At 38.4% G+C, this 23,757-nt stretch overlaps 1 protein-coding gene and 1 long non-coding RNA gene across 4 annotated transcripts in view; both read left to right on the forward strand.

Moving 5' to 3' along the window:
• The window catches only part of LOC143669099 (uncharacterized), a 94,120-nt gene extending 82,427 nt beyond the window's left edge, over positions 1-11,693 (forward strand). The window contains exons 4-5 of one of the 3 annotated variants that reach the window (XR_013168706.1): positions 8,777-8,871; positions 11,340-11,693. This is a non-coding gene — a long non-coding RNA (uncharacterized LOC143669099). The other 2 variants (XR_013168705.1, XR_013168707.1) reach the window with 2 other exon arrangements.
• HDGFL1 (HDGF like 1) lies at positions 3,348-5,385 on the forward strand. The gene has a single exon (XM_077143673.1). The coding sequence runs from the start codon at positions 3,411-3,413 to the stop codon at positions 4,086-4,088; it is 678 nt and encodes a 225-aa protein (XP_076999788.1). The 5' UTR covers positions 3,348-3,410; the 3' UTR covers positions 4,089-5,385.
• Positions 11,694-23,757: the final 12,064 nt, after the last annotated feature.

The following is a 23,757-nucleotide window of genomic DNA, read 5'->3' on the forward strand; positions in this document are numbered from 1 at the left end:
GCCCATGTGTCATAGTTGTTGCCAAGAAGCCTTTAAGTCCTAACATTTGTTTTCCAGAAAAGGAAATTGAGAAATGTTCCATGTTTGGGATGCTGAGGTGTTTTTTGGGGGGGTAGGGGGGCGGTGCATGGTCCGGGAATCGAACCCGGGTCTCCCACATGAAAGGCGAGCATTCTACCACCAAACCACGTGTGCACCCTGAGGTGTTGCTTTGATAGATAGGATGCTGTTGAACTTAGGTACTTTTACCAAAAAAAAGGTATTCTTAATATATTTTATTTTTAAAACATCCTGACCTATCAGAAACAACTGAGCTCATGGAGCTCTAGTTCCTGAAAATTAATAATTGTAGTTGCTTATGAGTACTTTATTTAGTAGCCAAATCTAAACCTAAACAAGTCACTATGAATACTACTTCCCTCCTCTCTTCACTTTGAGCAAGAGAGACAATAATTTTTAAAAGTTGACTTCAAATAAAAGAAATCAAGATCACTCCACTTAAGCGCATCACTGAGATAAAAAAGAAATATCTGTGGAAGTGGCCTCTAATATTCTTTTTAAATACATCCAACTTTTACTCAGCCTTCCTCTTGCTCCCCCTTTCTAGAATAAGCTACCTTTAGATGATCAATTTAATTGAAGAAAATAATTTTTCAAAATGATGTTTCCAGGTAACAATAATTTTTATGTTTCTTCTATAGAGAAGTTGTGCTGAAATTGGAGAACATATGTAAAAGTAGAAGACTTTTCTTCATTCTTCTTCCAGTGTCCTTGTTTACTGTCTTCCTTTTGGTATCAGCCTTTCCCTGATTTTAGCCTCATAATAATAAAAGCCAAATCCTATCCATAATGAAATTACACTTCACACTTATTAGTACATCATAGACCTTCATAACTATTGTCTAGAACTTCATACCCATGATGACATTAATATTTGTAGCAATCCTGGGAGAAAATTTATTATTTGAAACAACTTAAGATCATGTAGTGGCGGCTCAGGAACATTATCGATCTACTGCAGGCCTTACAAGACTCACAAACAAGTGAGGGATTCCAGAAATCTTTCTATACTATCCCTTTCATATGCCTGCCTTAATAACCATAGTCACACTGACTTCTGGAATTTCTTCAGTATTTATGTAAGTGGCATAGGATTTAGCTCTTGAAGACTAGCTTGCATTGTTCTGAAATAACTCTTGAGTGTCTTGCCTCTTAAACTGAATTTTAAACTCCTCAAAGGTAAGCATCTTTGACAACAGTCCTTCAGCAACACAATGTATATTAGTGGGCAAGGGGTGTAGGTGCTAGAGTTACTTGGGGAATGACACTCATTTGCCTAATAGAATCCATTTTATCCTTTGCAAATCTAGATCTTTTTTTTTTTTTTTTTGCCTCTGCTTCTTACTCTACTTTTTGCCTCAATTTTTGGTTATTTGTTCTAACTTTTAGATATGCAGTTCAATGAATAACTTCATATCTGTGTCCACCTGCTTTGGTTCAACCACCCAGCGATAATCTTCAGTGTATGGCTTATACCAGAGAAATCTGTCTATGATCATACTCACTTTGAGTGTTTGATTTTTAGATTTGATCAAGCCTTCAGGCTGGGTAATGGTATAATGAAGTACCCTTTCTGGACGTGCTGTCTAGCCAGACTCTTCCTCCTTGACCAATCTCAACTCATGATCTGTGCATTAGTGTAGTATACATTGGAGCTACTAAAAAAGACCATATGTACCAAGATCTCTACTCTCAGAAACTCCAAATCCCTTCCTATTATGGGCTCCTTTTCTTCCATAGCCATTTAACATTTCTAGTTTTCTAGTACTTTTGCCCTGAAGTTGAGTGCAGAAAATGTGTCAGATTCAATCTTTGTAGCAGAATGCCAATTTGAGAATTAATTGTTGCATTGTTGATGTCACTCATTTGGTAAAGCTATAGGTACTTGTGGGACAGCTTGGTGTTCTAAGAAAATGGCTTGACAAAAAAGCTAAAGGACTGTGTTTTGAATTATCAAAGTGCATCCTATTTATTTTACCTTGTTAAGAAAAGGTAACTCCTTTTGCTTATAACAGGTCTCCACCACCCAGAGGTAAAATGGCCAATCCAACCTAGCCAACTGGAAACAAATTTGAATTGTTCTAAAATGGGTTAATAGTTCTAATTCTCCATTGGTCATCATTGGTTACACTAGGAAGGAACAGCTGTCTAGTTAAATGCATGATTAATATTGAAGGGTTCTGTCTTAATAACTAAGAGCACAACTATGATAAATTTGACTTGGTTTCAGAGTGCATGCTCATGACTAGGTAGCAGGATTAAAAAAAAATTATAGAAAATTATGTAAAAATGCAGATGCATTGAAATTACCATTCATTTCAGTTTAAGGTAGACTTATGTGTGGAAAAAAGTCTTAAAATAGACTCTCACTGAGATTATGCTTTTTAGGCTATGCCCCCCAGAAAATTCTATTTGCCAGCAGCATGTTAGATGTCTACCTAAATCTTATGGGTGATGAGACCAATTTTCCTTTCTTAAAGGGAAAATATGGAGACCATTTAATATACCTTCAGTTTTATAACCATATAATCTTCACTTTTGCCAATACACAAGAATCCCTGAAAGGGTAAAATGTATATTGGACATCCAATGTAAACTTTTCCATGTAAAGAAGAAAATTTTGATATGGCTAGTTTGACATGGTCCTGTTGCTACATACATTTGCGGGCCTGAAAAAAAAAAACGTACTAAATGTTTAAAATTTTTGTCACGAAGTGATGTGCATAGACATCTTATCAACATTGCTGACTCCATCCCTTTGCCAGAAATCCACCCTGTTCTTGAACCTCTCTGCTGGCTCCAGTATTAACCTGCAAGGAAATCAGAAAAGGGTTGAAACCACTGAGCCAGCCATCTCATTAATGGGCGATGAGGCAAGAGTGGATTTTTCAGTTGTGAACAGATACGGGTCCGCAAGGACACTGTCATTTGCACGAGACTGTTACTAGTTCACCGAAATAAGCGCTAATTGTGTTACAGCATTTTCTTGCCGCCCCGCCCACGTCTCTTTCTCTAAGAGACCCCTCTGTCACAAGTAACCTTTGCGGTCGCCATGGCCCAGGCGCCTGGCTAACTAGGAAAGGACCACTGTCAGGACAGCTTCCATAGCCACAGCCAAACGATTTGCCTCGTAAATCTAGAAGTCTGTGTCTAACTTGGCACTGTTGGCCTCGGTGGCGGAGGCAATGCGCTCTTCGTGCTGGAAGCGCGTCCTGGCGAGGGGCGTCGTGGTCACGTGCCACCACGTGGCTCTCCAGGCAGCGCCACGCGACTGGGGCTCAGCGGCCGCCTCGCTGCGCGCGCAGCCCAAGCTCCGCCCTTTCCGGCCGCCTCGTCCTGGAGCCCCCGCCATGTCGCAGTGCAACCGACGCAAGTATAATTGTGGAGATCTCGTTTTTGCGAAGTTAAAGGGCTATGCCCACTGGCCGGCGCGGATAGAACAGATGACTGAAGCGAACAGATACCAAGTGTTTTTTTTCGGCACCCACGAGACGGCGTTTCTGGGTCCCAAGCACCTCTTCCCGTACGAGGAGTCCAAGGAGAAGTTCGGCAAGCCCAACAAGAGGAGAGGCTTCAGCGAGGGGCTGTGGGAGATCGAGAACAACCCTACAGTCAAGGCTTTTGACTACCAGTTCTCCCGAGAGAAGAGCTGCGATGAGGAGCCTGAAACCGAACCCGAGCCGGAGGGCACCGGGGACGACGGGAACAAGAGACCCGCCGAGGGCTACAGTAACACGGTGGGAAAGCTGGTCGACGAGGCCGCCGAGGAGAAGGAGGAGGGAGCCCTGAAGAGGATCGCCGAGGACCTGCTGGTGGACCCTCCCAAACGTCCCAAGAAGGCCGAGCCAGAAGGAGAGGAGGAGGCAGAAGCCTCAGTGGAGGAGGGGCCCCTTCTTGTGGGGGTGGAAAACAACAGCACCCTGTCGGAGCCCACCTCTCGCTGGGGGCTGCCGGAAGAGGAGCAGGAGGAGAGAGCTCCTGAGGAAGAGGCTGAGGTTCCGGGCATCGGAGATCACGAGAGCCTGTAGTCACCAGTGTTTCACGAAGAGCCCTTGACCCGTTCCTACTGCTGCCTGGCTGTTACTGGGAAAACTAGCCGTGGCCTGCAAACTGGGACCACCTTTCTCCACCCCAAACTGCCCCTTCTCCATTCACTCTCCCTCTCTAAGCCTGGCCTCTGGGGATTGATCTGGATGGACAGGAGGAGCAACCTGGCCTCACTTCTGTGTTCACAAACACAAGATTATCTGCGTCAGAGCCTGTGCTCTTTGGGATGAGATGAGTCCATCTTGTCCCTCCCTGCCTGTAACTGTTTCCCAGGGCTTCTTTGGGGACCTGGACCAGTTGTCTCCACCTCTTGACATCCTTCTCTCCCTCCCCCATGCTTTGTGGACCTCTGCATTGCAATCAGGGGTAGGAGTGGGAGGGGTGACAGGTCAACATTAGGGTGGATTTTCAGGGGATTTGGAGGGAGAGTTTTTCAACTTGTGGTGAGGGAGCAGGAGGGTGACATCTAACTGAGCTCCTGTCCCCCTATCCCCACCCCATACCTATTATTCCAGCTGCCTGGATTCAGGAAAAGTGCTACTGCTTGTGCAGGCGGGTCCCCTTTCCATAAATCCTTATGCTGACCCATGGGGTTCTGGGAGTTGTAGTTTTTCAGCAACAACAAAAAAAATCGGGGGTCTTGTGGTTGTTTGGGCTAAGGCTCTGAGATCTGAACGGTTGCCTTTGTCCATGTTGTGTGAGAATGATGAGGAGCATCTGTCCCCATTTAGATCTCTGGGGCCAGATAGCGTGCACAGGGAAAACCCCTGGCTGTCTCCTTCCTTCTCATGGACTCAGCCACCTTACAGAGAGCTATCCCTCAGTCATAAAAGAAAGACACTTTTTTGGGGAAATCTTTTTAATAACAGGACATTACAAGAAGAAAACAAGACCCCCTTGATGTGTTTGCTCCTACCTCTCCCATCGTGAACAGCATTTCAGAGGTGTACCTGGAGGCTCCCTTTCTGTTTCTGGTTTTATGTTCTTTTGTAGCTAGAGCTACAAAAATGGTGTCGTTTACCATCCACATACCCCACCTGGTCCCTCATTATTGTCACCAGATACGATATGTAACCTACTGAGAGTACAGAGGGAAAAAGTGTCCTTTCCCAACCCCTTCTTAGTATTCTCCTCTATGCCTTCCTTATCTCTTGCCTCTTTTACCCTTGCCCCTTTCCTTGGGCTCTGATGAAAAAATTCTTGACTAACTTTGAAAGTTTATCTATGAAAACCATACACTATTTCAGTTCTAAAAAATAAAATCTGTTGATTACTTAAAAAAAATTATTCTCAGGCCTGTTCATTTGGTTTCGGAAGAATTGACTCTTTAATGTAATTGTTCCTCTTGTTATCTATGTATCCTGCTGTGTTGAAAGCCATTCTTTTCAGTGTGCAGGAAAATTCCTTGAGAAATATTTACCTTAGGATCTCTGCCCACAGGCCATCTGCTGTAGTCACTACCACTGATAAAATGAATGGAAACAAGTTAACTTAAAGTGTTTGGATGATGACAAACTGGGACAGTAAATGAATTTCCAGTATTTTTTTCTGATACCCCCAAGAAAAGGGCAAGAGGAATGGTGCTAATCTATTATGCTTCTTTTTGTTGTTTTTTTAAGATATCATCACTACTGTCCTTCCTTCAACACATTTCACATGAAAATAAGAAAAAATGCTTTATATTTCTAGTTTTTTAAATATATAGTACTTGCAGAATATTTTGTCTTTTACAGTGACTTTGTGGAAATACATGGGGATATTTAAATATACTTAATCATAATCACATGTTGGGTCCCAGTTTGTTTCCATCAACACTTCATACTAATAGTGAAGTCAGGAAATAATGGAGTCCTTCTCACAGAACATACCAGGTTATCACTAATCAGCAGGGTTGATTACTGAGGACAGCCCTGTTTTCGATCCCTGTATGAGATGATATTATTTTACTCCAGTGCTTGTAAATCAGATGATTCCTTGATTTTCAACTACTGTTGCTATAATAATATTCTCAGAATTATTGTTCTTTGAATGTCTTCTGTGTGAGGGAAAGAATGACGTCATTCAGTCTTTGTAATAATCTGGCAAGGTACCCATTAGTACTTTTAATTTTCCGCTGCAAGGAAGCTCTGGCTCAGAGAGGTGAAGTGGCTGTTCCTATACCCCAGAGCACTTAGGATTCACACACAGATTTTACTGGCTCATCGCCTAAGCTCTTTCCACTGAATTGCACATTCAAAAAAGCACTAATCGTGAAATCAGAACTTAGTAAAATGAATCTTTTATTATTAAAGGTAAGTAATTATGAGAGTAGGCAATTTTAATTGAATCTTTGTGAGCAAGGCAATATCTATGCTTTACACATAACGTCTTTGTTAATATAACTACTTTGCTAGGTAGCTACTTTTATCTGTTTTAGAGCTGAGGGATCTGAGGTTCAGAGATGGTAAGTAGTTTTCCCAAAGTCATACAACTAGTAAATGATGAAGCCGAGACTTCACATTCTGCGTCAGAAGTTCTTTGTTCCATTACTGCTTCCTATTGAATAAAATAGAATTTATTCCCCTCCACTGTTTCTCAAGTGAACATTTAGAAATTTTCATGGCAAAGAATATATTAACAAACAACGCTAATGGATATGTAAAAATAACCATTTGGGGCACCTGACAATTGTTTTGTCTTTTAATGACGAAATGATGAGGAAATTACACATCTATATTCTTCAAGACGTGTGTGACTGCAGGAAATTTGAATATGGATTGATATATTTGCCACAGGCAGGTATATGGGTTTGATAAGGTTTTTATTGAGGCACATCTGAAATGATTCAATAACCTGAAAGAAAATGAAATTACTACTATTTTAGTCCCTCTCTTGGTATTGTTTCTTTTCTCTGTTTTAATTTTGTTTTAAAGTTGGGGGCAGGAGGAGTTGGCGTTTTTTGGAAGCGGTTGCAGAATCGCCGTCTTGGTGACTATAGTAGAACAATGAAAATGATAATCCACTTCGTAGTAAAGCTAAAGAATGATATCCTCAGTTACTAAATACAGTTAATGACTAAATCTTGCTGCTCCCTCCAGTTCCTCCCTAGCAACTTGAGGAAAGCTTGGGGAATTTGTCATGCCTAGTAAAACACAGAAGATCCTAACATTTAAAAAAATTTGCATGTATCATTTATTAAAGAAGATTATATATATTATCTTACAGGTATTGCTCTCAGAAAATAACAAATCTTAGCAAGACTGGAGCCCAAGTAAGATAAATCCACTTGCCATCTATATTTGAGTGGGAGTAAGATACCAAATGCCACATTTGGCTCCTTCAGTTATTGTTCTCTTTAATAATTTGATACTTCATTATCAACTTACTTAATGGGAAGAAGCAGTGTGTTGGCTCAGGCTTTGTAAAGCTTTGATTCAAATTCTGCAAGGGCTTTTGTGGTCTCAGTTTCCCTCACTTAAAAGTTATGATAATGACTTTCACATGATAAGTTTGTTGTGCGATGTAAATGAGCTCGTATATCTTAAAATGGCAGCACCCGACATAAAATAGGCATTATATACATATATATATATATCAATTGACTTCCCTTCAGTTTAGTGCCGAACACTCATCATATCATTTGAAATGTGTAGATCCTGACTTACCACCTTTTTTTGCTAGATGTCATGCAACTTCCTCGTTGTGATATATATGACAATGCTATATTCAGTCTATCCACACAGAAACTGAAATCTTATCCTCCCATTAAGTTTCTTTAAATTCCCTCACTGTTAGCTAAGTGATTTTATACAAACATATCCAATTTTAAATATTCCTCATTTTTGGCATGACCTGTCACTCCTGTGGCAGTTTTACTGCTTCTATTATTTCTCTAGGATCCACTCACTATTTTCTATTGGGTATTGAATGCATCCACATTAGTACCTTGTATTACTGGTTTTCAACTGTAGAAATAGTTATTGTATTGCTATGGTCGTTTCTTGGCTCCTTTGCCTTCCTTTCCTAGGTGCCTATCCTTTCACACATAATTTTAATGGGCTGTCCAACTGGATTACAAAGAGGCATTGGAGTATTATAAGGGATTGACCGTCCTTTCCAGAAGTTCTCTCAAGTTTCATGTGTTTTGGGATTTACCAAGTGTCACTTAATTTTGCTGTTTTTCCCCTCATATCCTGGCCAACTCATCATAGTCATCATCCACCTCTCTTGGTGATCTGCTTAACACTTCATTAAAAAATATGTTCAGCTTAACTCGTTTCTCACTGCTCTTCACTTGTCAACAAGACTTGTTTTTTCCTTTTCACTTGTGACTCTGCTGGTGCTCAGAATTTGTCAGTCATTAGTTCTCCCCTTGGTATAGTTTCTTCACATGCCTTTCCTCAGCAGCTTCTGTATTTCAGCCTGTGCTTCATTACCATTGACCTCTATTCTTTTCTCTTTTTTTTGTCCTTGTTTTTTCCCCGTATATGTTGGGACATGAGCACTGATCTGATGTCAATGAGTAATTTGATGACAGTCCCTCAAATAGCCTTTTAAAACACAAGCAAAAATAGGGGAAAAGTGTAACTGTTCCATTTGATTAGCATCAAACTTTTCTTTTAAAATTAAAATCTGCAGAACTATTAGAAACCGAAAGATAGCCTTTTTCACATTTTTTGGTTGGTTGCAGGTGGGACCTAAAGGACAAGGCATTCCTGATACAAATTGCCTGCATTACACCAGGGTCTGTCCAAAGGACTGTGTACAGAGCAATAAATAAGACAGGTAAGATATTTGACCTCCTGACTCTTACTTTCTATAAGAAAAAACAAATAGATATCGGCTAAGTAAGATGATAATTTCAGAATGTGCTCATTTCAGAGTGTGGTGGGAATAGACTAAGTGAGGATCACGTGTTTCAAATTATGTTAAAATTAAACTTTGGATATTAGAAGTTTCTGGTTCATTTTAACTTGAGTAGTTTTAATAACAACAGAGTATTTCTGTAGTACTGTGAATTCATCTATCAGTGGTTCTCTCTCTTTTTTTTTAATGCATAGTAAAACATTCCAGAGACTCTCATGCCAGCAAGCTACCCTTTATGTATGCGGTAGCAACAACAGCAGTAGCACCTATTTATTGAGCACTTATTCTGTGCCAGATAGTCTTCGAAGAATCTGAGATACATTAGTAAACAATGAAAACAAAGATCCTGGCTTCTTGGTACTTCTGTTTTAGTAGGTGGAGAGAGGCAATTAAGAATAAACATAATAAATAAGGAGATTATTTTATATGTTAGAAGGTGATAAATGGCATCAGAAAAACCAGAGCAAGGTTACAAGGGCTAGAGAGGAGCAGGTGGAGGTTGTGCAATTTAAAATAGGGCAGTGATGGTGTGGCAAAGTTTAGGTGCACTCTTCCTTTCCTCCCTCCCCGCCAAGTCATCAGCTCAGAATGTAAGTGAATAGAGTGAATTCCTTATAAACATGACCTTGAGTCAATATAATTGTTCAAATACAGAACCTTGTGTATTTTAACTACTGTTTATAATATTTAACTAGTGGCACACCTCATAACTGATACATAGTTCCTATGATACTTGAAATGAGAATTTTCGCTCAACCCCACTTATATACCTTATCATATATATCCATGCAGCATCTTTTATGCTAGTAGAGACCAATATTTTGCCTTTCTGATATTTAACATTTTGCGTGCTTTTTTGTTCTCCCCAGATAGAAAATGAACAACTCAATTACGGAAGCCAAGGAATCTACTTTTTCATATTTCTGCAGTACCTAGCAGCATAGTTCACATAGAGTCATCCATTTATATTGATTAATTTAAACTAATGAAGTCATAATGTAGATGTTACAGCACACCTCAGCATCTTGAGGAGCATGTATGCATGTGAGATGTTTTGTGAGATATGGATAATGATAGAAGTTGTAAGCCTGGGCAGCCTGATGGGGGGTATTCATGAGTAACATTAGTACTGCGCCCTATAGTTTAAAATTATAAGGTAGGTATGTTTGCCTGAATACCTCCCCACCCATTACTACCTGATGTCCCTGAATGCAAACTAAGTGATTAACACTGAAGTGTGTGTGAAGAGGGAATTGTATGTATGTGTGTAAGTGGGAAATGGTCTAAAGATATATTTCAATTTCACTATACTATTAAGGTCAAGATTTTACTTAGTTTACAGAGGGAAACTTCAAGATTAAATTTCTAGTTAGTTTTCATTTTAGGCTTTCAAAGCCTTCTCCATATTATTTTTCCTGGTCCAGAATCCCGGTTGTTTCATGGCAGGAATAGAATTTAGAGTTGATAGAACAAATACAAATCAAATATGTTCCTGGAGTTCTATACTGCAGCCACCTAAAGAGAGACCATATGGAGCCCTGGGTTTCCATAAAGCACAACTTGAAATGGCAATCTTCTAGGTAAACAGTAGAGTTCTGGGTTGGATGGTGGGGCAGAATGTGCAAAGAAATGAATTTAGGATAAATTGAAAGCCTCCTTTCACACTAGAGAGAAAACCAGGAGTTTTGATATTTCCACTTGACAGTATTCCTGACATCCGCTTCCCTGTTGGCAGTCATTGCTCTTAGGGCTGAATGTCACAGCCTTGAAAAAAATATCCGCAGCAGAAAATAGAATGAACATACGTCTGGGCCTTTGGGCGGCATCAAATAATGAGGTAGCTGAGTATTCAGCCTCTCATGTTTCTTGTGACTGTCACAAGAAATGAACACCATTCTACATTCTAGTCATGTTGATAAAAATGTTTGAATGCCCAGCAAATGTATTCAATGAAGGTATTATGTAATATTTCTAACATTATAGGTTAAAAAACAAGAGAATTGTGAAGATGATATTTTGTGTTGATAGAATTCTATCCCAGATGCTATGTGTGGAATGAAAAATTCAAAATTAAAACACATTCTGCTTTCTCTCCCCACCCTTCTCAGGAAAATATCATCGATACCAGCTTCCAGAAACAGATATTACGCTGTATGAGAGATCAAGTTTGTGGCGCTTTGATTGTGCTCACCCCATAGACTTGTTAAAGAGATTACCTCAAGGTTGAATATAAATAATAATGAAAAAGTTAAGAGTGGTGGACTGCAATGACTCCCAAACCTTTGCACCAAAGTCATAATTTGCTGCTTCTGGTATCACCCAGAGTCCAAGACAACCTTCCTTCACAGAAGCTGCATATTAATGAATATTTCTTTCTGATCTTTCAGGACCAGGATGAATACCACCTATTCATCAATTTTGGAGGAAAATAAAAAAACACAGAAAGCTGTACCGCAGATGGATAATGACAAAGTGTCTCATGCTAAACTTGGAAGGCTATTTTGGCTGTTAAATATATATAAATGCCCCCAAGAGTTATATCACGAAAATACTTAGCATAGTATATATCTGCAGGGTTGCTTTTTCTACGCTTTCCCTCTTCTGGCTCAGGCAGCTACTGCTGCCATCACCTCCCTCTAATAATGGCTATTATTCATAGCAAGGCCCTTGAAGTCACTAGTTTGGGTATTGTGCAGAAGGACCCCACTATTCATCGCGGATCATCCTCTGGATCGTGAGCTACAGCAAATGGATTAGGGAACACATTTATTCATTATATATGAGATGTGGATTTGACCTTGTGTTGTCCTGCATCTTGTATGATCTTGCAAACCCCAGACATAAGACTTTCAAGCAGGCTTGCAAAAATTCTCAAACTGTGCTTTGGTTTTGGATTTAAAACATAGTCTTCCAATCATTTGCTGGTTTTACTACAAAGAGGCCTGGGGCATCCACCTGCAACTGAGAGGGCAGATTTGTCGTGGTTAGTAATTAGAAGGAGACTGGTAGTGATTCGAGGTAGCTGCGAATTCATTATATATATATATATACCCCAATGTGTCAGTGAGATGTAGTTTGCTGAATTCATTGTAGTTATGTGGCTGTGTTTTTAACCTTGTTCCCCTGCTCATTATACATATGGTCAGTGACCAAAGATTCTGGCTTCTTGCTGTGCATCAAATATTAGATGAAATCTTCTGGCCTTCCTCTCTGTTGGTTACTACTTTGTTGGCGACAGATTGAAATAAATCCCTGACAGTTAATATATGAGCTAGGACATACCAGGCACAGAGTAAATGCCTAATGAGTTAACAAACAAATGGTTAAATGAAAATGTTATTGCTTACAGCATTTCAAAGTTAGCAACTTAATTATGTCACTGTTTTAGTTTGCTAAAGCTGCTGGAATTTGTAATAGAGCAGAAAGTGATTGCTTTTATAAAGGGGATTTATTAAATTACAAGTTTACAGTTCTAAGGCCTTTAATGTCCAAAGTAAGCATCCAGAGAAAGATACCTTGACTCCAAAGGAAGGCCAAATGGCATCTGGGATTGGTTCTGTATGTTGGCTATCCACACATCTCTTCAAATGTCTGCATCTGTTTCTCCAAAATGTTTTCCCCTTTTAAAGGACTTTTAAAGAACTTCAGTAAACAAAAACTTAACACTTGCTTTGAAGGTCTCCATCTAATCAAAAGGTCATACCCACAATTCAGTGTGTCACATCTCCATGGAAATGACCTGATTAGAGGTCCCACCCTGCAATATTAGATCAGGATTAAAAGAACGTGGCTGCCAGGCGCACAGGTGGTTCAGTGGTAGAATGCTTGCCTAACATGTGGGAAGACCCAGGTTCGATTCCCAGACCATGCACCCCCTAAAAAAAAGAACATGGCTGCCCCCACTAGATTAGATCAGGACTAAAGAACATGCTGCCTCCACAAAACTGGATTAAGATGAAAAGAACATGCTGCGCCCACAAAACTGGATTAGTCTTAAAAGAAGATGGCTTTTCTGGGGGTACATAACAGTTTCAAACCAGCATAGTCACACTGAAGAAATAAATTAATATAGAATTGCTTAATCTCACACACATAAGAAAAACCTTTCAGGCAGGCAGAATTCTAAGGCTTCTCCTCAAGGTTGGCTTAGTTGCCAAGCATGTGGTGGTACCTAGACATTTGTAAAATATTTTCACTTTACCTACGGTCCTATTTCAGGGTTTATTCTGTTGCCTCTAAAGAAGACATTAGCACACTCATTCGCAACTGGACTTTCTCTGCTTTGTAAGCTGGCTTTCTGAAAGTAGAAGGGATGTGATTTCAGAAATTAATCACTTTAGCAGGAAATACAGTGCACCTGCAGAATATTGAAGTAATTTGTGGTCCTCTCAGCTAGTGACTTCAGACTCTGTAATTTCCAGTTTAAGACTAAAGTAGGCAGAGATAATCATTTGAACAGTTCTGAATTGTTTATACTTTCGTTTGGACAGCAACAATATATCTTTAAAAGCTCTTCTGTTAAAAGTAAAGTTTCATTCAAATTTCCTACTCTTTTTTTTTTTTTTTTTTAAAGAGAGAGGGAGGAAGGGAAGGAAAGACAGAGAGAAAGAAGGAAGGATGGAAGGGAGGAAGAAAGGGAAACATCTTTAAACATTTTCTTGTTTTATTGTATTTTGTTTATTTGTTTGTTTTTTTACATGGGCTGGGGCCGGGAATCGAACCGAGGTCCTCCGGCATGGCAGGCAAGCACTTTGCCCGCTGAGCCACCGCGGCCCGCCAAATTTCCTACTCTTTGATGTTCTAATATGCTTCAGCCTGAATTTAAACTTGCCTGGAATGGAATTAAACAGAAAGGATAATTAATACATTTTCTAAATAGCATTTCTACCATACTCATAAATATATCTTTGGTTTTTCCTCATATATAGGTATATTATCAACCATATAAAGCCTTTTCTTTTTCTTTAGTTGATGAGCGGTCATGGTCATAAACAAACACTGAAGCTAAAGATGAGAATGAAATTGTCATAAAGAAAAGTGAAAAATGGGGATCTGGGGATTTTTTTTTTTTAATCAAAATGACCAAACTAGGATAGTTCAAAAGAGATTGTGACAGCAGGCCAGGTTCATTTCTCACTGATGTTCACAGTGATAAACTCAACTCCAATCTTGCTCTGTGCCTCACTACATTATCATGTCACTACACCAGCATTTTTAGGTAAATGCATTAGAAACAGCCATTGAGAATGAATGAGAAATTTGGGGGGCATCAGCCACACAGGTGTTTTTTTTCTTTTCGAATTATTCCTTGCTGCTCAAGAAGAACAAATTTATCTACATATGTATAACAGCAGGTGTTTAGAAAGTTATGTTTTACTAAAATATAATTTTATTATATTATTATGAAGAAAATAATTTTCTTTATGGCAAAATGTTTTTATCTTCCTCTCTAAGATAACAGTTATAAAAAAGATGTTTTTTTCCCCCAAGTTATAAATTTACATTGGTATTTGTGCTGGTTTGAAAGTATGTATGTCCCCTAGAAAAGCTATGTTTTAATCTAAATTGCATTTTGTAAAGGCAGAATAATCCCTATTCTACACTGTGTGTTTAGATCTGTAATTAGATAATCTCCGTGGAGATGTGATTTAATCAAGACTGGTTGTTAAACTGGATTAGGTAGAGGTATGTCTCCACCCATTTGGATGGGTCTTGATTACTTTCTGAAGTCCTATAAAAGAGGAAACATTTTGGAGAATGAAGGAGATTCAGAGAGAGCAGAGAATGCTGCAGCACCACAAAGCAGAGTCCATGAGCCAGCAACCTTTGGAGATGAAGAAGGAAAACGCTTCCCGGGGAGCTTCATGAAACCGGAAGCCAGGAGAGAAAGCTAGCAGATGATGTCATGTCCGCCATGTGCCCTTCGAGATGAGAGAGGAACCCTGGCCGTGTTCACCATGTGCCTTCTCACCTGAGAGAGAAACCCTGAACTTCATCAGCCTTCTTGAATGAAGGTATCTTTCCATGGATGCCTTTGATCGGACATTTCTATAGACTTGTAATTGGAACATTTTCTCGGCCTTAGAACTGTAAACTAGCAACTTATTAAATTCCTCTTTGTAAAAGCCATTCTGTTTCTGGTATATTGCATTCCAGCAGCTAGCAAACTAGAACAGTATTTATAAGAATTTCTGAAAGCTGGAGATTAGCATTTATAACTTTACAGGACATTTTTAAAAGCTGAACATTTGAATACTTTGCATTCATCAGGAAAGGAGTTTATTTAGTGAGATCTAAGATGGATTATGAGTGTTGATCTAATATCCTTCAAAAAGTGAAAAAATTGGAATGTTTTAAAGCAAATTCTAAAGCACAGATCCATTTCCTACTTGCCTCCTGGTCAATATTATTTGCCATATATAATTAAAGAGGTGTTAAATTTCTTTAAACTTGTGAAAGAAGCCTAAGATTCATGAAGCCTGTAGGTGTGAGTGACACATTTAAAATCCTTTCTATTCAAACAGGGTATTAAGGGCTCTTTTTGTAGTTGTGGTTTAAAACGCACATCTTTAACTTGAATCTCCTAAAGTTCCCTTCTATTTAAGACATTGGCAGTCTTGTTTAATGTAATTGTTTCTTCCTGGGCAAATCAGCTTTTTTTAGTGACCGGGATAACTCACCCAAATCCCAGAAATAAAGTTTTCCACACGAGTCAGCATTTCTGGTTCTGACTGTGAATTCTAAATGGTTATGAGATTCTCCTGTGCTTAGGGCTAGTGAGAATAAAAGCAGCCACAGTGAGGACGATGTGAGTTTGCTTTACTTTTAGAGTTGGGGGATCCCTTAGAAGCAATAGAAAATGTGAAACATTTTTAAAGAGATTTCTTTCTGCCCCAAATGAGGTCTGAACTTAGTTCCCAAGTTTGGGAATTGGAACCACTTTCTCCCATGTGCTACTGCAGATTACAGCCGAAGAAGCAGGAAATGTGAACATCTATGTATCTGACAGCTTTAGACAGCATTATTATAGTTGGTCAAACTGATTAATGCCTTTTGTGCCATGTGAAAATGAAAGTGCACTAAAAACTCTGTGAAGGCAACCCAAAGAATGTCTCACATCTAGATAAATCAGGCTCTCGTGGCCAGTTCTGCACTTGAGCATAAACCTGGTAGAGGTAGGTGGGTGTTTTCCCATTGGTTTAGATGGATACTTCCTACTAACTGATAAACATGGGGTAATCCTTTGCTTTAGATGGATATGTAATAATGACATCATTTCAAACTTCTGTTTTTATGAAATATATAGTTATTCACAGTAAAACTGTGAACCCACAAACATGTAAACAACGAATCTTCCAGCAGCCTTTTAGATGTCTTCAAAGCTTGGCAGAATTTAATGTGTGTCCCAAGAGTTTGGGGACCTTGTAAGGAAATGTAAAGACAGATCGTTAGTCTGACCTGTAATGAGACCCCAACGATAAGATGTGAGGGTATTGGTTGGGGGCTGGAGCCACGGGAGTAGGGAGGGAACTTTCCACTGATCCCTATGGCCCATGTAGGGAACTGTTCTGAGGGTGGCTTCTGAGGGCCTCTTGAAGAGACAGATATTCTCTGTCTGAGATAGCGTCCATTCACCTGTGACATGGCTTTGACTACAGTTTACAGATGACACATGGCACCATGAAAGGACTTGTTACTCTTTTATCCTACCCATTCTCCTGGGCCCCAATACAGAGGTGTTAGATCCCAGAAAAGGGAAGAGAGAAAGGAGAAAGAGAGCAGCAAATTGTGGTCCCCATGGCTGAGAGTCCCACTGCACTAGGGGAAGGAAAAGAGCATGCCAGAGAATATAGACTGAATTTTTAAACTGGATTAAAATAGCCTGGACTTTTAAATAACTGATAATATGTTTTAAATGATGGAAACTGGTTTAGATGACATTAAAGGACACTGAAAGAGGATTTTAAAGAGCAGGTCTGAAATCAGTGGTTGGGCAGAAAAATAAATCTTGTTTGTGCTGTGCTAAGTAAACTATTCAGTTTAATCTCATATTCTATTTAACACCCTTTTCTTTCCCTTAGTTGTTATGCTGAATGAATGAATGGATGAATGAATGAATTTGAGTCATCGCTAGCTGCAGAGTTAAATGCGTGTTTTTGTACGTTTAAAACAAAATCAAATCCTCAGTGAACAGATGGTGGAAGCTTTTATTTTTCAGGGGACAAAAGGCCTGTCCGTGCCCTTTAACTCACAGCAGTTAAGGCTACCTTCTCCCCTGTGAGTACAGTCAGCCCCGAGTAAATCACAAATTGTCAGGGAAACCAATCTTCAGCTTTCACGTGCATTTTTACTTAAATTGTAAAATATACTGTTTTTTAGAGAGCTATTTGATTTTTGAGAAAATTAACATTTTTATATTGATGCTTTTACTCCTATAAAAATAAAATAAAACAAAACCCACATTTTAAAAAGGATAAAACAACTTTGCCAAAAGGGAAATGAGGAGTGCCAAAAATAAAAATTTTAACTCCTAATACTTGATATTAACATTGACAGGGCCTAGGTTCCAAAAATGATTTAAATTTGACATTGTGAACTAAAATATGCCTGCTCCCTTTTTTGTAACAGCTTTTGAAAGTGTTATTCCAAGAAAAGCAACTGAAACTATAAATGTTGTTTGTTATTTCATGGCATAGGATATTTGCTGTTATCAGAGTTTCATTGTTTGAAAGAGACATTTTTTTTTCCAATGTGAATATGAAATATCTCCTTTGGGGTCAGAGGCATGCATAAAGATATATCATTTGCCTTTTAATGGGACTTTCTGGTGACTCCACAGTTTAAAATTGTTGTATATGCATCAAATATTCCTTACTGAATGCTCTTGCTATGTCTTCCACAAATATGGATGAAAATAATTATAGTGAGGATGGTTTCATTTGATGATGTCACTCCAGAGAAAACCTGTACCACAGGGAACATTTCCAGTAAAGTATGGCAGAAACTGCAGGGTAATCAAAGTGCAAATTCCAATTTATTTAAGCAATATTGTTTTTGCTTCTCCATTTCACAAAGCTGTCCTTTCTCATTAAATTTTTGAAAGAAAAGGAATGAATTTTACCAGCATAAATCTGAATGCTAGTTGACCTTTTTGAAAACTCTACATGGAATGCTGGAATCAGCTGTCTTTTCAAACACGTGGTGAGAAAAGGAAGAAACTGAAGCTTATAAGGAACATGCTGAATATAGATATGTGAGACTTGAACCCTTCCAACTTGGCTTTTATTTGAAGAGAAGTTTGTGTATATTGAAGGAGCACATTTGCTGATAAACCATGAAGGGCTTACACAAGATACGTGTCTAAATATTTCTCTGTTCTGGATGAACTAAGAATTGAATTATGTCCTCCACAAAAACACATTCAAGTCTTAATCTGCACTCCTATGAGTATAAACTGCATTTGTAAATAGAATCTTTGACGCTGTTATTATTAAGCTAAATTGTGGACTTATTTGTAAATGGAATCTTTGAAGATCCTATTTTGGATGAGGCCAGATTGAATCAGGGTATTTCTTAATCCATATGGCTGAAATTTTTGTAAGTCAGAGAAAATTTTGATGTAATCAATCAGAAGAAGCCAGAGATCAGAAGCCAGAAGTAGGAGAAACCAGAAAGAGATAGAGAGAGAGAGATCACCATGTAATGAAGGCAGAGATGCAAACCAAGGAGCCCCAAAGATTGTTTCAAGCCAGCACCAGGACACTACAGATTCTGGGTGAAAGTATGGCCTGTTTAGACCTGAATTGGTTTTGGAATTCTAGCCCCCCAAACTGTGAGACAATAAGTTCTTGGTGCTTAAGGTAACCAGTGTGTGGTATGTATCATAACAAGCCTGGAAAACTGAAACAACATCCCAGGGTGTTGGGTGGAATTTGGCCGTGCTATAGGTGGTTATTCCATGAGAAGGGCCTTTTGTATTCTGACAACAAATGAAATATCTGAAAAAAATCAATAATACCTATATATTGGTGACAGCTTGGCATTATTAAGTGCCTTTATTTAATATTTATTCTTTTATCAGATTTTTTTAAGCATCAATAATATATAAATTGGCCATGTACTGGGTAGAGGGATTATAAAAATCGCAGTTTGTGCCCTTAACATGCTTATTATTAGGGGGGATCTTCTTATAACTAGGCAGAAAATTATAATAGAGGGTGGTCAGATCTACATTGGAAAGAGATCTGGGATGCTCTAGGAATGAATATTACAGAATAACTATCTAACAATCTATGTGCTTTGTGTCTTTATTTTGTTATTCATCCTAATACATCAGACTCTAAATAGAATACTCAGACATGTACAATAATAATACAGGTTAGTTATTATTGACATGAGATAGAGGAGGCCAAGACCAAGGATCACTAGCAACCAGCCCCAGAATTCGAGTCTTGGGGAAGAAAGCCTTGCCTTGATAGTGCCTCAGTTTGGATTTCTTCATAGCCTCAAAACCATGAGCAAATTAATTCCCATTGTTTAAGCCAATCCATTGCATGGTATTTGCTTCAGCAACCAAGGAGACTAAAGCATAATAGCTTTACATGCATGTTTTAGATTTTGTCAATAATGAGGCATATATCACAGATAAAAGGCATAGTCTATTTATCAGTCTGTTAAATTGATTTATAATTTGTATATATTTAGCTATATGTATAAGCTTATCCATAGGGGTGGGCCTGCTTATTGAAATATTCTTAAGTGAGGCAGTAACATAATACTACGTTTTACAAAGATTATTCAAGTGAAGATGGTAAGACCAGTTAGGAGGCTGGTCTCCCTCTGTGTGTAGACAATATTTCATAACCTGTTGCTTGAACTTCTTAATCAACCCCACTTATTTCTTCCCATATTATATCCTTGGAGAGGTTTTAATTAAGTCAGTTTCCAGCCATGAGCCTATCCATTTTCAGACCAGGCATTTTTGACAGATCAGCCACAAGGGTGGATAGATTGAAGGTCTTCTGTCCTTTCTAAAAAGAAAGCTAAGAATCCACTGGAGCCTGTGTTGTATTTCAAAACCCAAGGCTCATGCAAGATCTAACCCTGACCATTAACCACAGGACTGGTTCAAGCCAAACAACAATGTTTTTAGCCCACATCAAACACATTGGTGAGAAAGCCCTGCAGATTTAAGTGGTAAAATTAAGGAAATTCTTTAGAGTACTTGGAATCTACAGTCTGGCCACCACCTCAGTGGCAGTACACAATTTCCCAGGATCTTCTCAAGTTGTAGGCTTCCATTCTGATCCACTATGGGTTTCTCGGGACTCAGCTATCCTATGGCTTCAGTGAGAAATAGAGAAGAGTTAGGTGGGTTTCAGAATGTTATTTCACATATTCTGCATAGGTTCATTTTACAGGCAGAAGGGAATTATGAAAACGGAAGCCACAGTTATTTTTTTGAAGTGCTTTTCATTCCATTTTCAACTCAAAATTGAAGGGGAGGTCTCCTGCCTACTATAAGCTGAAGTAAGATGTAGAATGCATCCTAAACCAGAGCCAGAGATGCTCATTAAAGTTTTTCTTGGAATGACACACTTAGAAAGCTTTCTTCTCTATTTTTATCTTAAAGAAAAATAGAAAAGTTAAATTTGATGGTGGTGCCTTGGTGACATCGTTTCTAAAGTGGGAAGCAAATTTTGTTTAGAAAATACAATCTGCGTAATTTTAGAGTATTTATATGTTTTATCATATTTGTTTGGAGAATATATCTTGATGGGAATATTGAAGATTAATAAGTGCTAATTATTAAGCAGAAGATGAAATTGAGTAGTCCTGACAAAGTTTATACATATAAATGCATAATTTATGTAACTAGGCATACATTTACATATATAAAATAAAGAAACAAAATAGTATTTAAATAAATAGTATAATTTCTCTTTTTGATTTGTATGGAATGTTTGAATTTCTCATCACATCAGTAGGAATTCTGAAATAGATTTATGTCATTAAAACCAGATTTTAAAATGATTGTCAAATTCAATACTGTGATTGGTCTTATTAGCAATTTAACTTTACTCTAGTACATTTTATTCTATTTTATGCACAGCATCTCTCCATTTCCCACAGGAGTGAGATCTGGTAGCATCAACTCCAAAGATAGATTTATACAAGATTAGCATCTTCAACAAGAGTGTAAGAGAGCATGTAGGTGAGTAAAATGTAATTATAATCACTCATTATGAATTTCTTAGGACAAAATTATACCTAAACAGCAACAACAAAAGGTGAACTTACTTAAAATGATTGATGGCTAAATTTCTTTCTAGCTAAATTTCATTTAACGTAGCACTGGTCATATCCCAGTAAGTTCTCATCAGACAGCTTTGTTCTAGCTTTGATTGGTATCTATTACTTACCGCATAATGAACCTTAGTCAAGTTAGCTTTTGTCTTCCTCAGTATACTCATCTGTAAAGTGGGGAGAGACTAGTAGTACTTGTTAGGATATACTGGGAGTGGAATAATACATGTTACGAGGATTAAATGGTGTGGGAGGCACTTAGCACAGAGTCCAACACATAGTAAGCTCACAATATATGTTAGCTATTGTTATCATACCCAAAAACTACGTTTTACTAATATTCAAGCAAATATGTTTTTCTTGTTACTTATCCACAATAATTGACCACATCAGATATTTGTTTTGAACCATTGCGGGAATGGAGTCCAAAGGTAGAACCTGTCATCCCTCTTATTATAATTGTAAATAATCGTCTTAAGTGAACCTCGATTAGAAACTCTTGGGCAAGCATATTCTTTATGAAGGCAAAGATAAGAGAGCTGAAGCCACAAAGAAATCTTCCCCACTTATTCCCTTGCAAACCCCAGGACAAAATTAAATTGATGGGTCTCAAGTAACGATTCTATCATTTTGACCACCTGGATCATGTCTGGCTAAGACAGAAGAAAAAGTTTCTTGTTTCACTAATGGAGTTTTAGGACATTGCTTCCAATCTTTCTTCAGTAAGCTTAGACTCGGTAGAGAACTCAGCCTGAACTACAACAAATCCAAATTGTGAGTTAGAGACACACATGTGGCACTGCTCTCTGAGTGCCTGAAGACATTAAAGACAGATACCCTGATTGCACTCAGAGGCTCAAGCAACAGAATGAAAAACTCTTTGGTTAGCACTTTGGAATATTTATTTTGTCTACTTCTAAAATATTTAGTCTGGAACATTTAAACTGATACTTTATTGGTGTACACACTTGTCCAAATTTACAGCAACCGACACTGCATGGAGCTTTAGGGACGCAGGTTCCTGGCTGGCTGATTGTTTAGAAAGCTCACATGTGAAAAGCCAGATCTTTCTGCGAACAGAGATAAAAAGTGGGTCAAGCCAAGAGTATGGAAAATGAGATAATGGAAGATTCAGAGAATATTCCCATGGGGGCCAGTTTCTCTGATGTCCAACTGAACTACATATTAATGAAGGATGAAAACCTCTCACAACTGATAAGCAGGCTGTCTCCTGGCAATTATCATAGCTCCTGCTGCAAAATAGGTAGTTTATTTGGACTTTATCCATTTCTTGACTTGTTCTCTGTGAGGAAGCACAGCCTCAAATAATTGCAGGTCTATTAGCACATCAATTACCTAAAGACCTTGATTTTATCAAGCAGTGGATTTTAATCAATCACTGCAAATGTTCTTGAGAGATTAGTTGTCCCAGAGAATAAAATTAACTACAATTAGACTGTAATAACTCAGATATCTTCTAGTTCCTGTAGAATTAATGTATTTTGCTGCTACCTTGTAGAGGGAAAAATATGTTTAGACTTTTGCATAATTACTGGAATTAATGTTACCTTTTAATTTCCTTCCTTGTAACAACTCAAAAGACAGAACTAATAAATTCATAACCTGCATTTTAATAATAAATTCACTTTAGGTATATCCAAGTCCTTACTACACATGGCAATTTGAGATAATTAATCTAAACTACACAATTTGTTCAAGAAGGATCTTATTTCAATCTGGAAATTCCATCCAGTGTTTTTAAAGCCTTATTGGTTGACTAAAACTAGGGAACAGAAAAGGGAATGATGAAAGGTGATCGTAGATAAAGCACAGAGGCTTACAGGTGCCCACATGTCAGAACTGGAGGCATGTGAGCGTTCTGTCAGATGTATGGAAATATTGGGGAGGGAACTTATGAAAACATTGGACTTCCTGTATTCGAGCTGGATGAGAGACTACTGTCGTATCTATAATTTACTTTCAAATACTTCAGCACACCACATGCTTTAACTCCAGGGCCATAAAGTTTCACTCATCAAGAATCCACACTCCAAAAGTGGTGCCTAGCATTATCCATATTTCAGTCAACATCTGAGGATGTTCTAATTACCATAATAAATGTCAGCTATGGGTTTGCTCGGTGAAATTAGTGACTTGTTATTTAGCATGATCATTGGTAGAACTGTACTCTGATTACTAAAAATGAAAATCATTCCGGATATGTGATTCAGCTGAAGTATTTTAGCCCTGTTTCACACACTTATTATGGACAGGATGTAAGAGTTCAGGAAGACCTAAGAATGTTTGGGGGGATGGTCCTTGATGTTTGATTGCTAAATGGTTCTGTGGCTGCCCTTGATTGCCTGAGGCTGGATATAATACACGCAGTCTCCTGCCTCTGGAATGGTGTAACATCTGCCACTAGTGAAACTTTCGTGCGGGGTACTGGCCAGGACATCTACAAAGGCGAAATGGAGAGATTTCAGCAAGCTTATAGAA

The sequence above is a fragment of the Tamandua tetradactyla genome, chromosome 25, assembly GCF_023851605.1.
Source record: "Tamandua tetradactyla isolate mTamTet1 chromosome 25, mTamTet1.pri, whole genome shotgun sequence".
NCBI classification, from domain to species: Eukaryota; Metazoa; Chordata; class Mammalia; order Pilosa; family Myrmecophagidae; genus Tamandua; species Tamandua tetradactyla.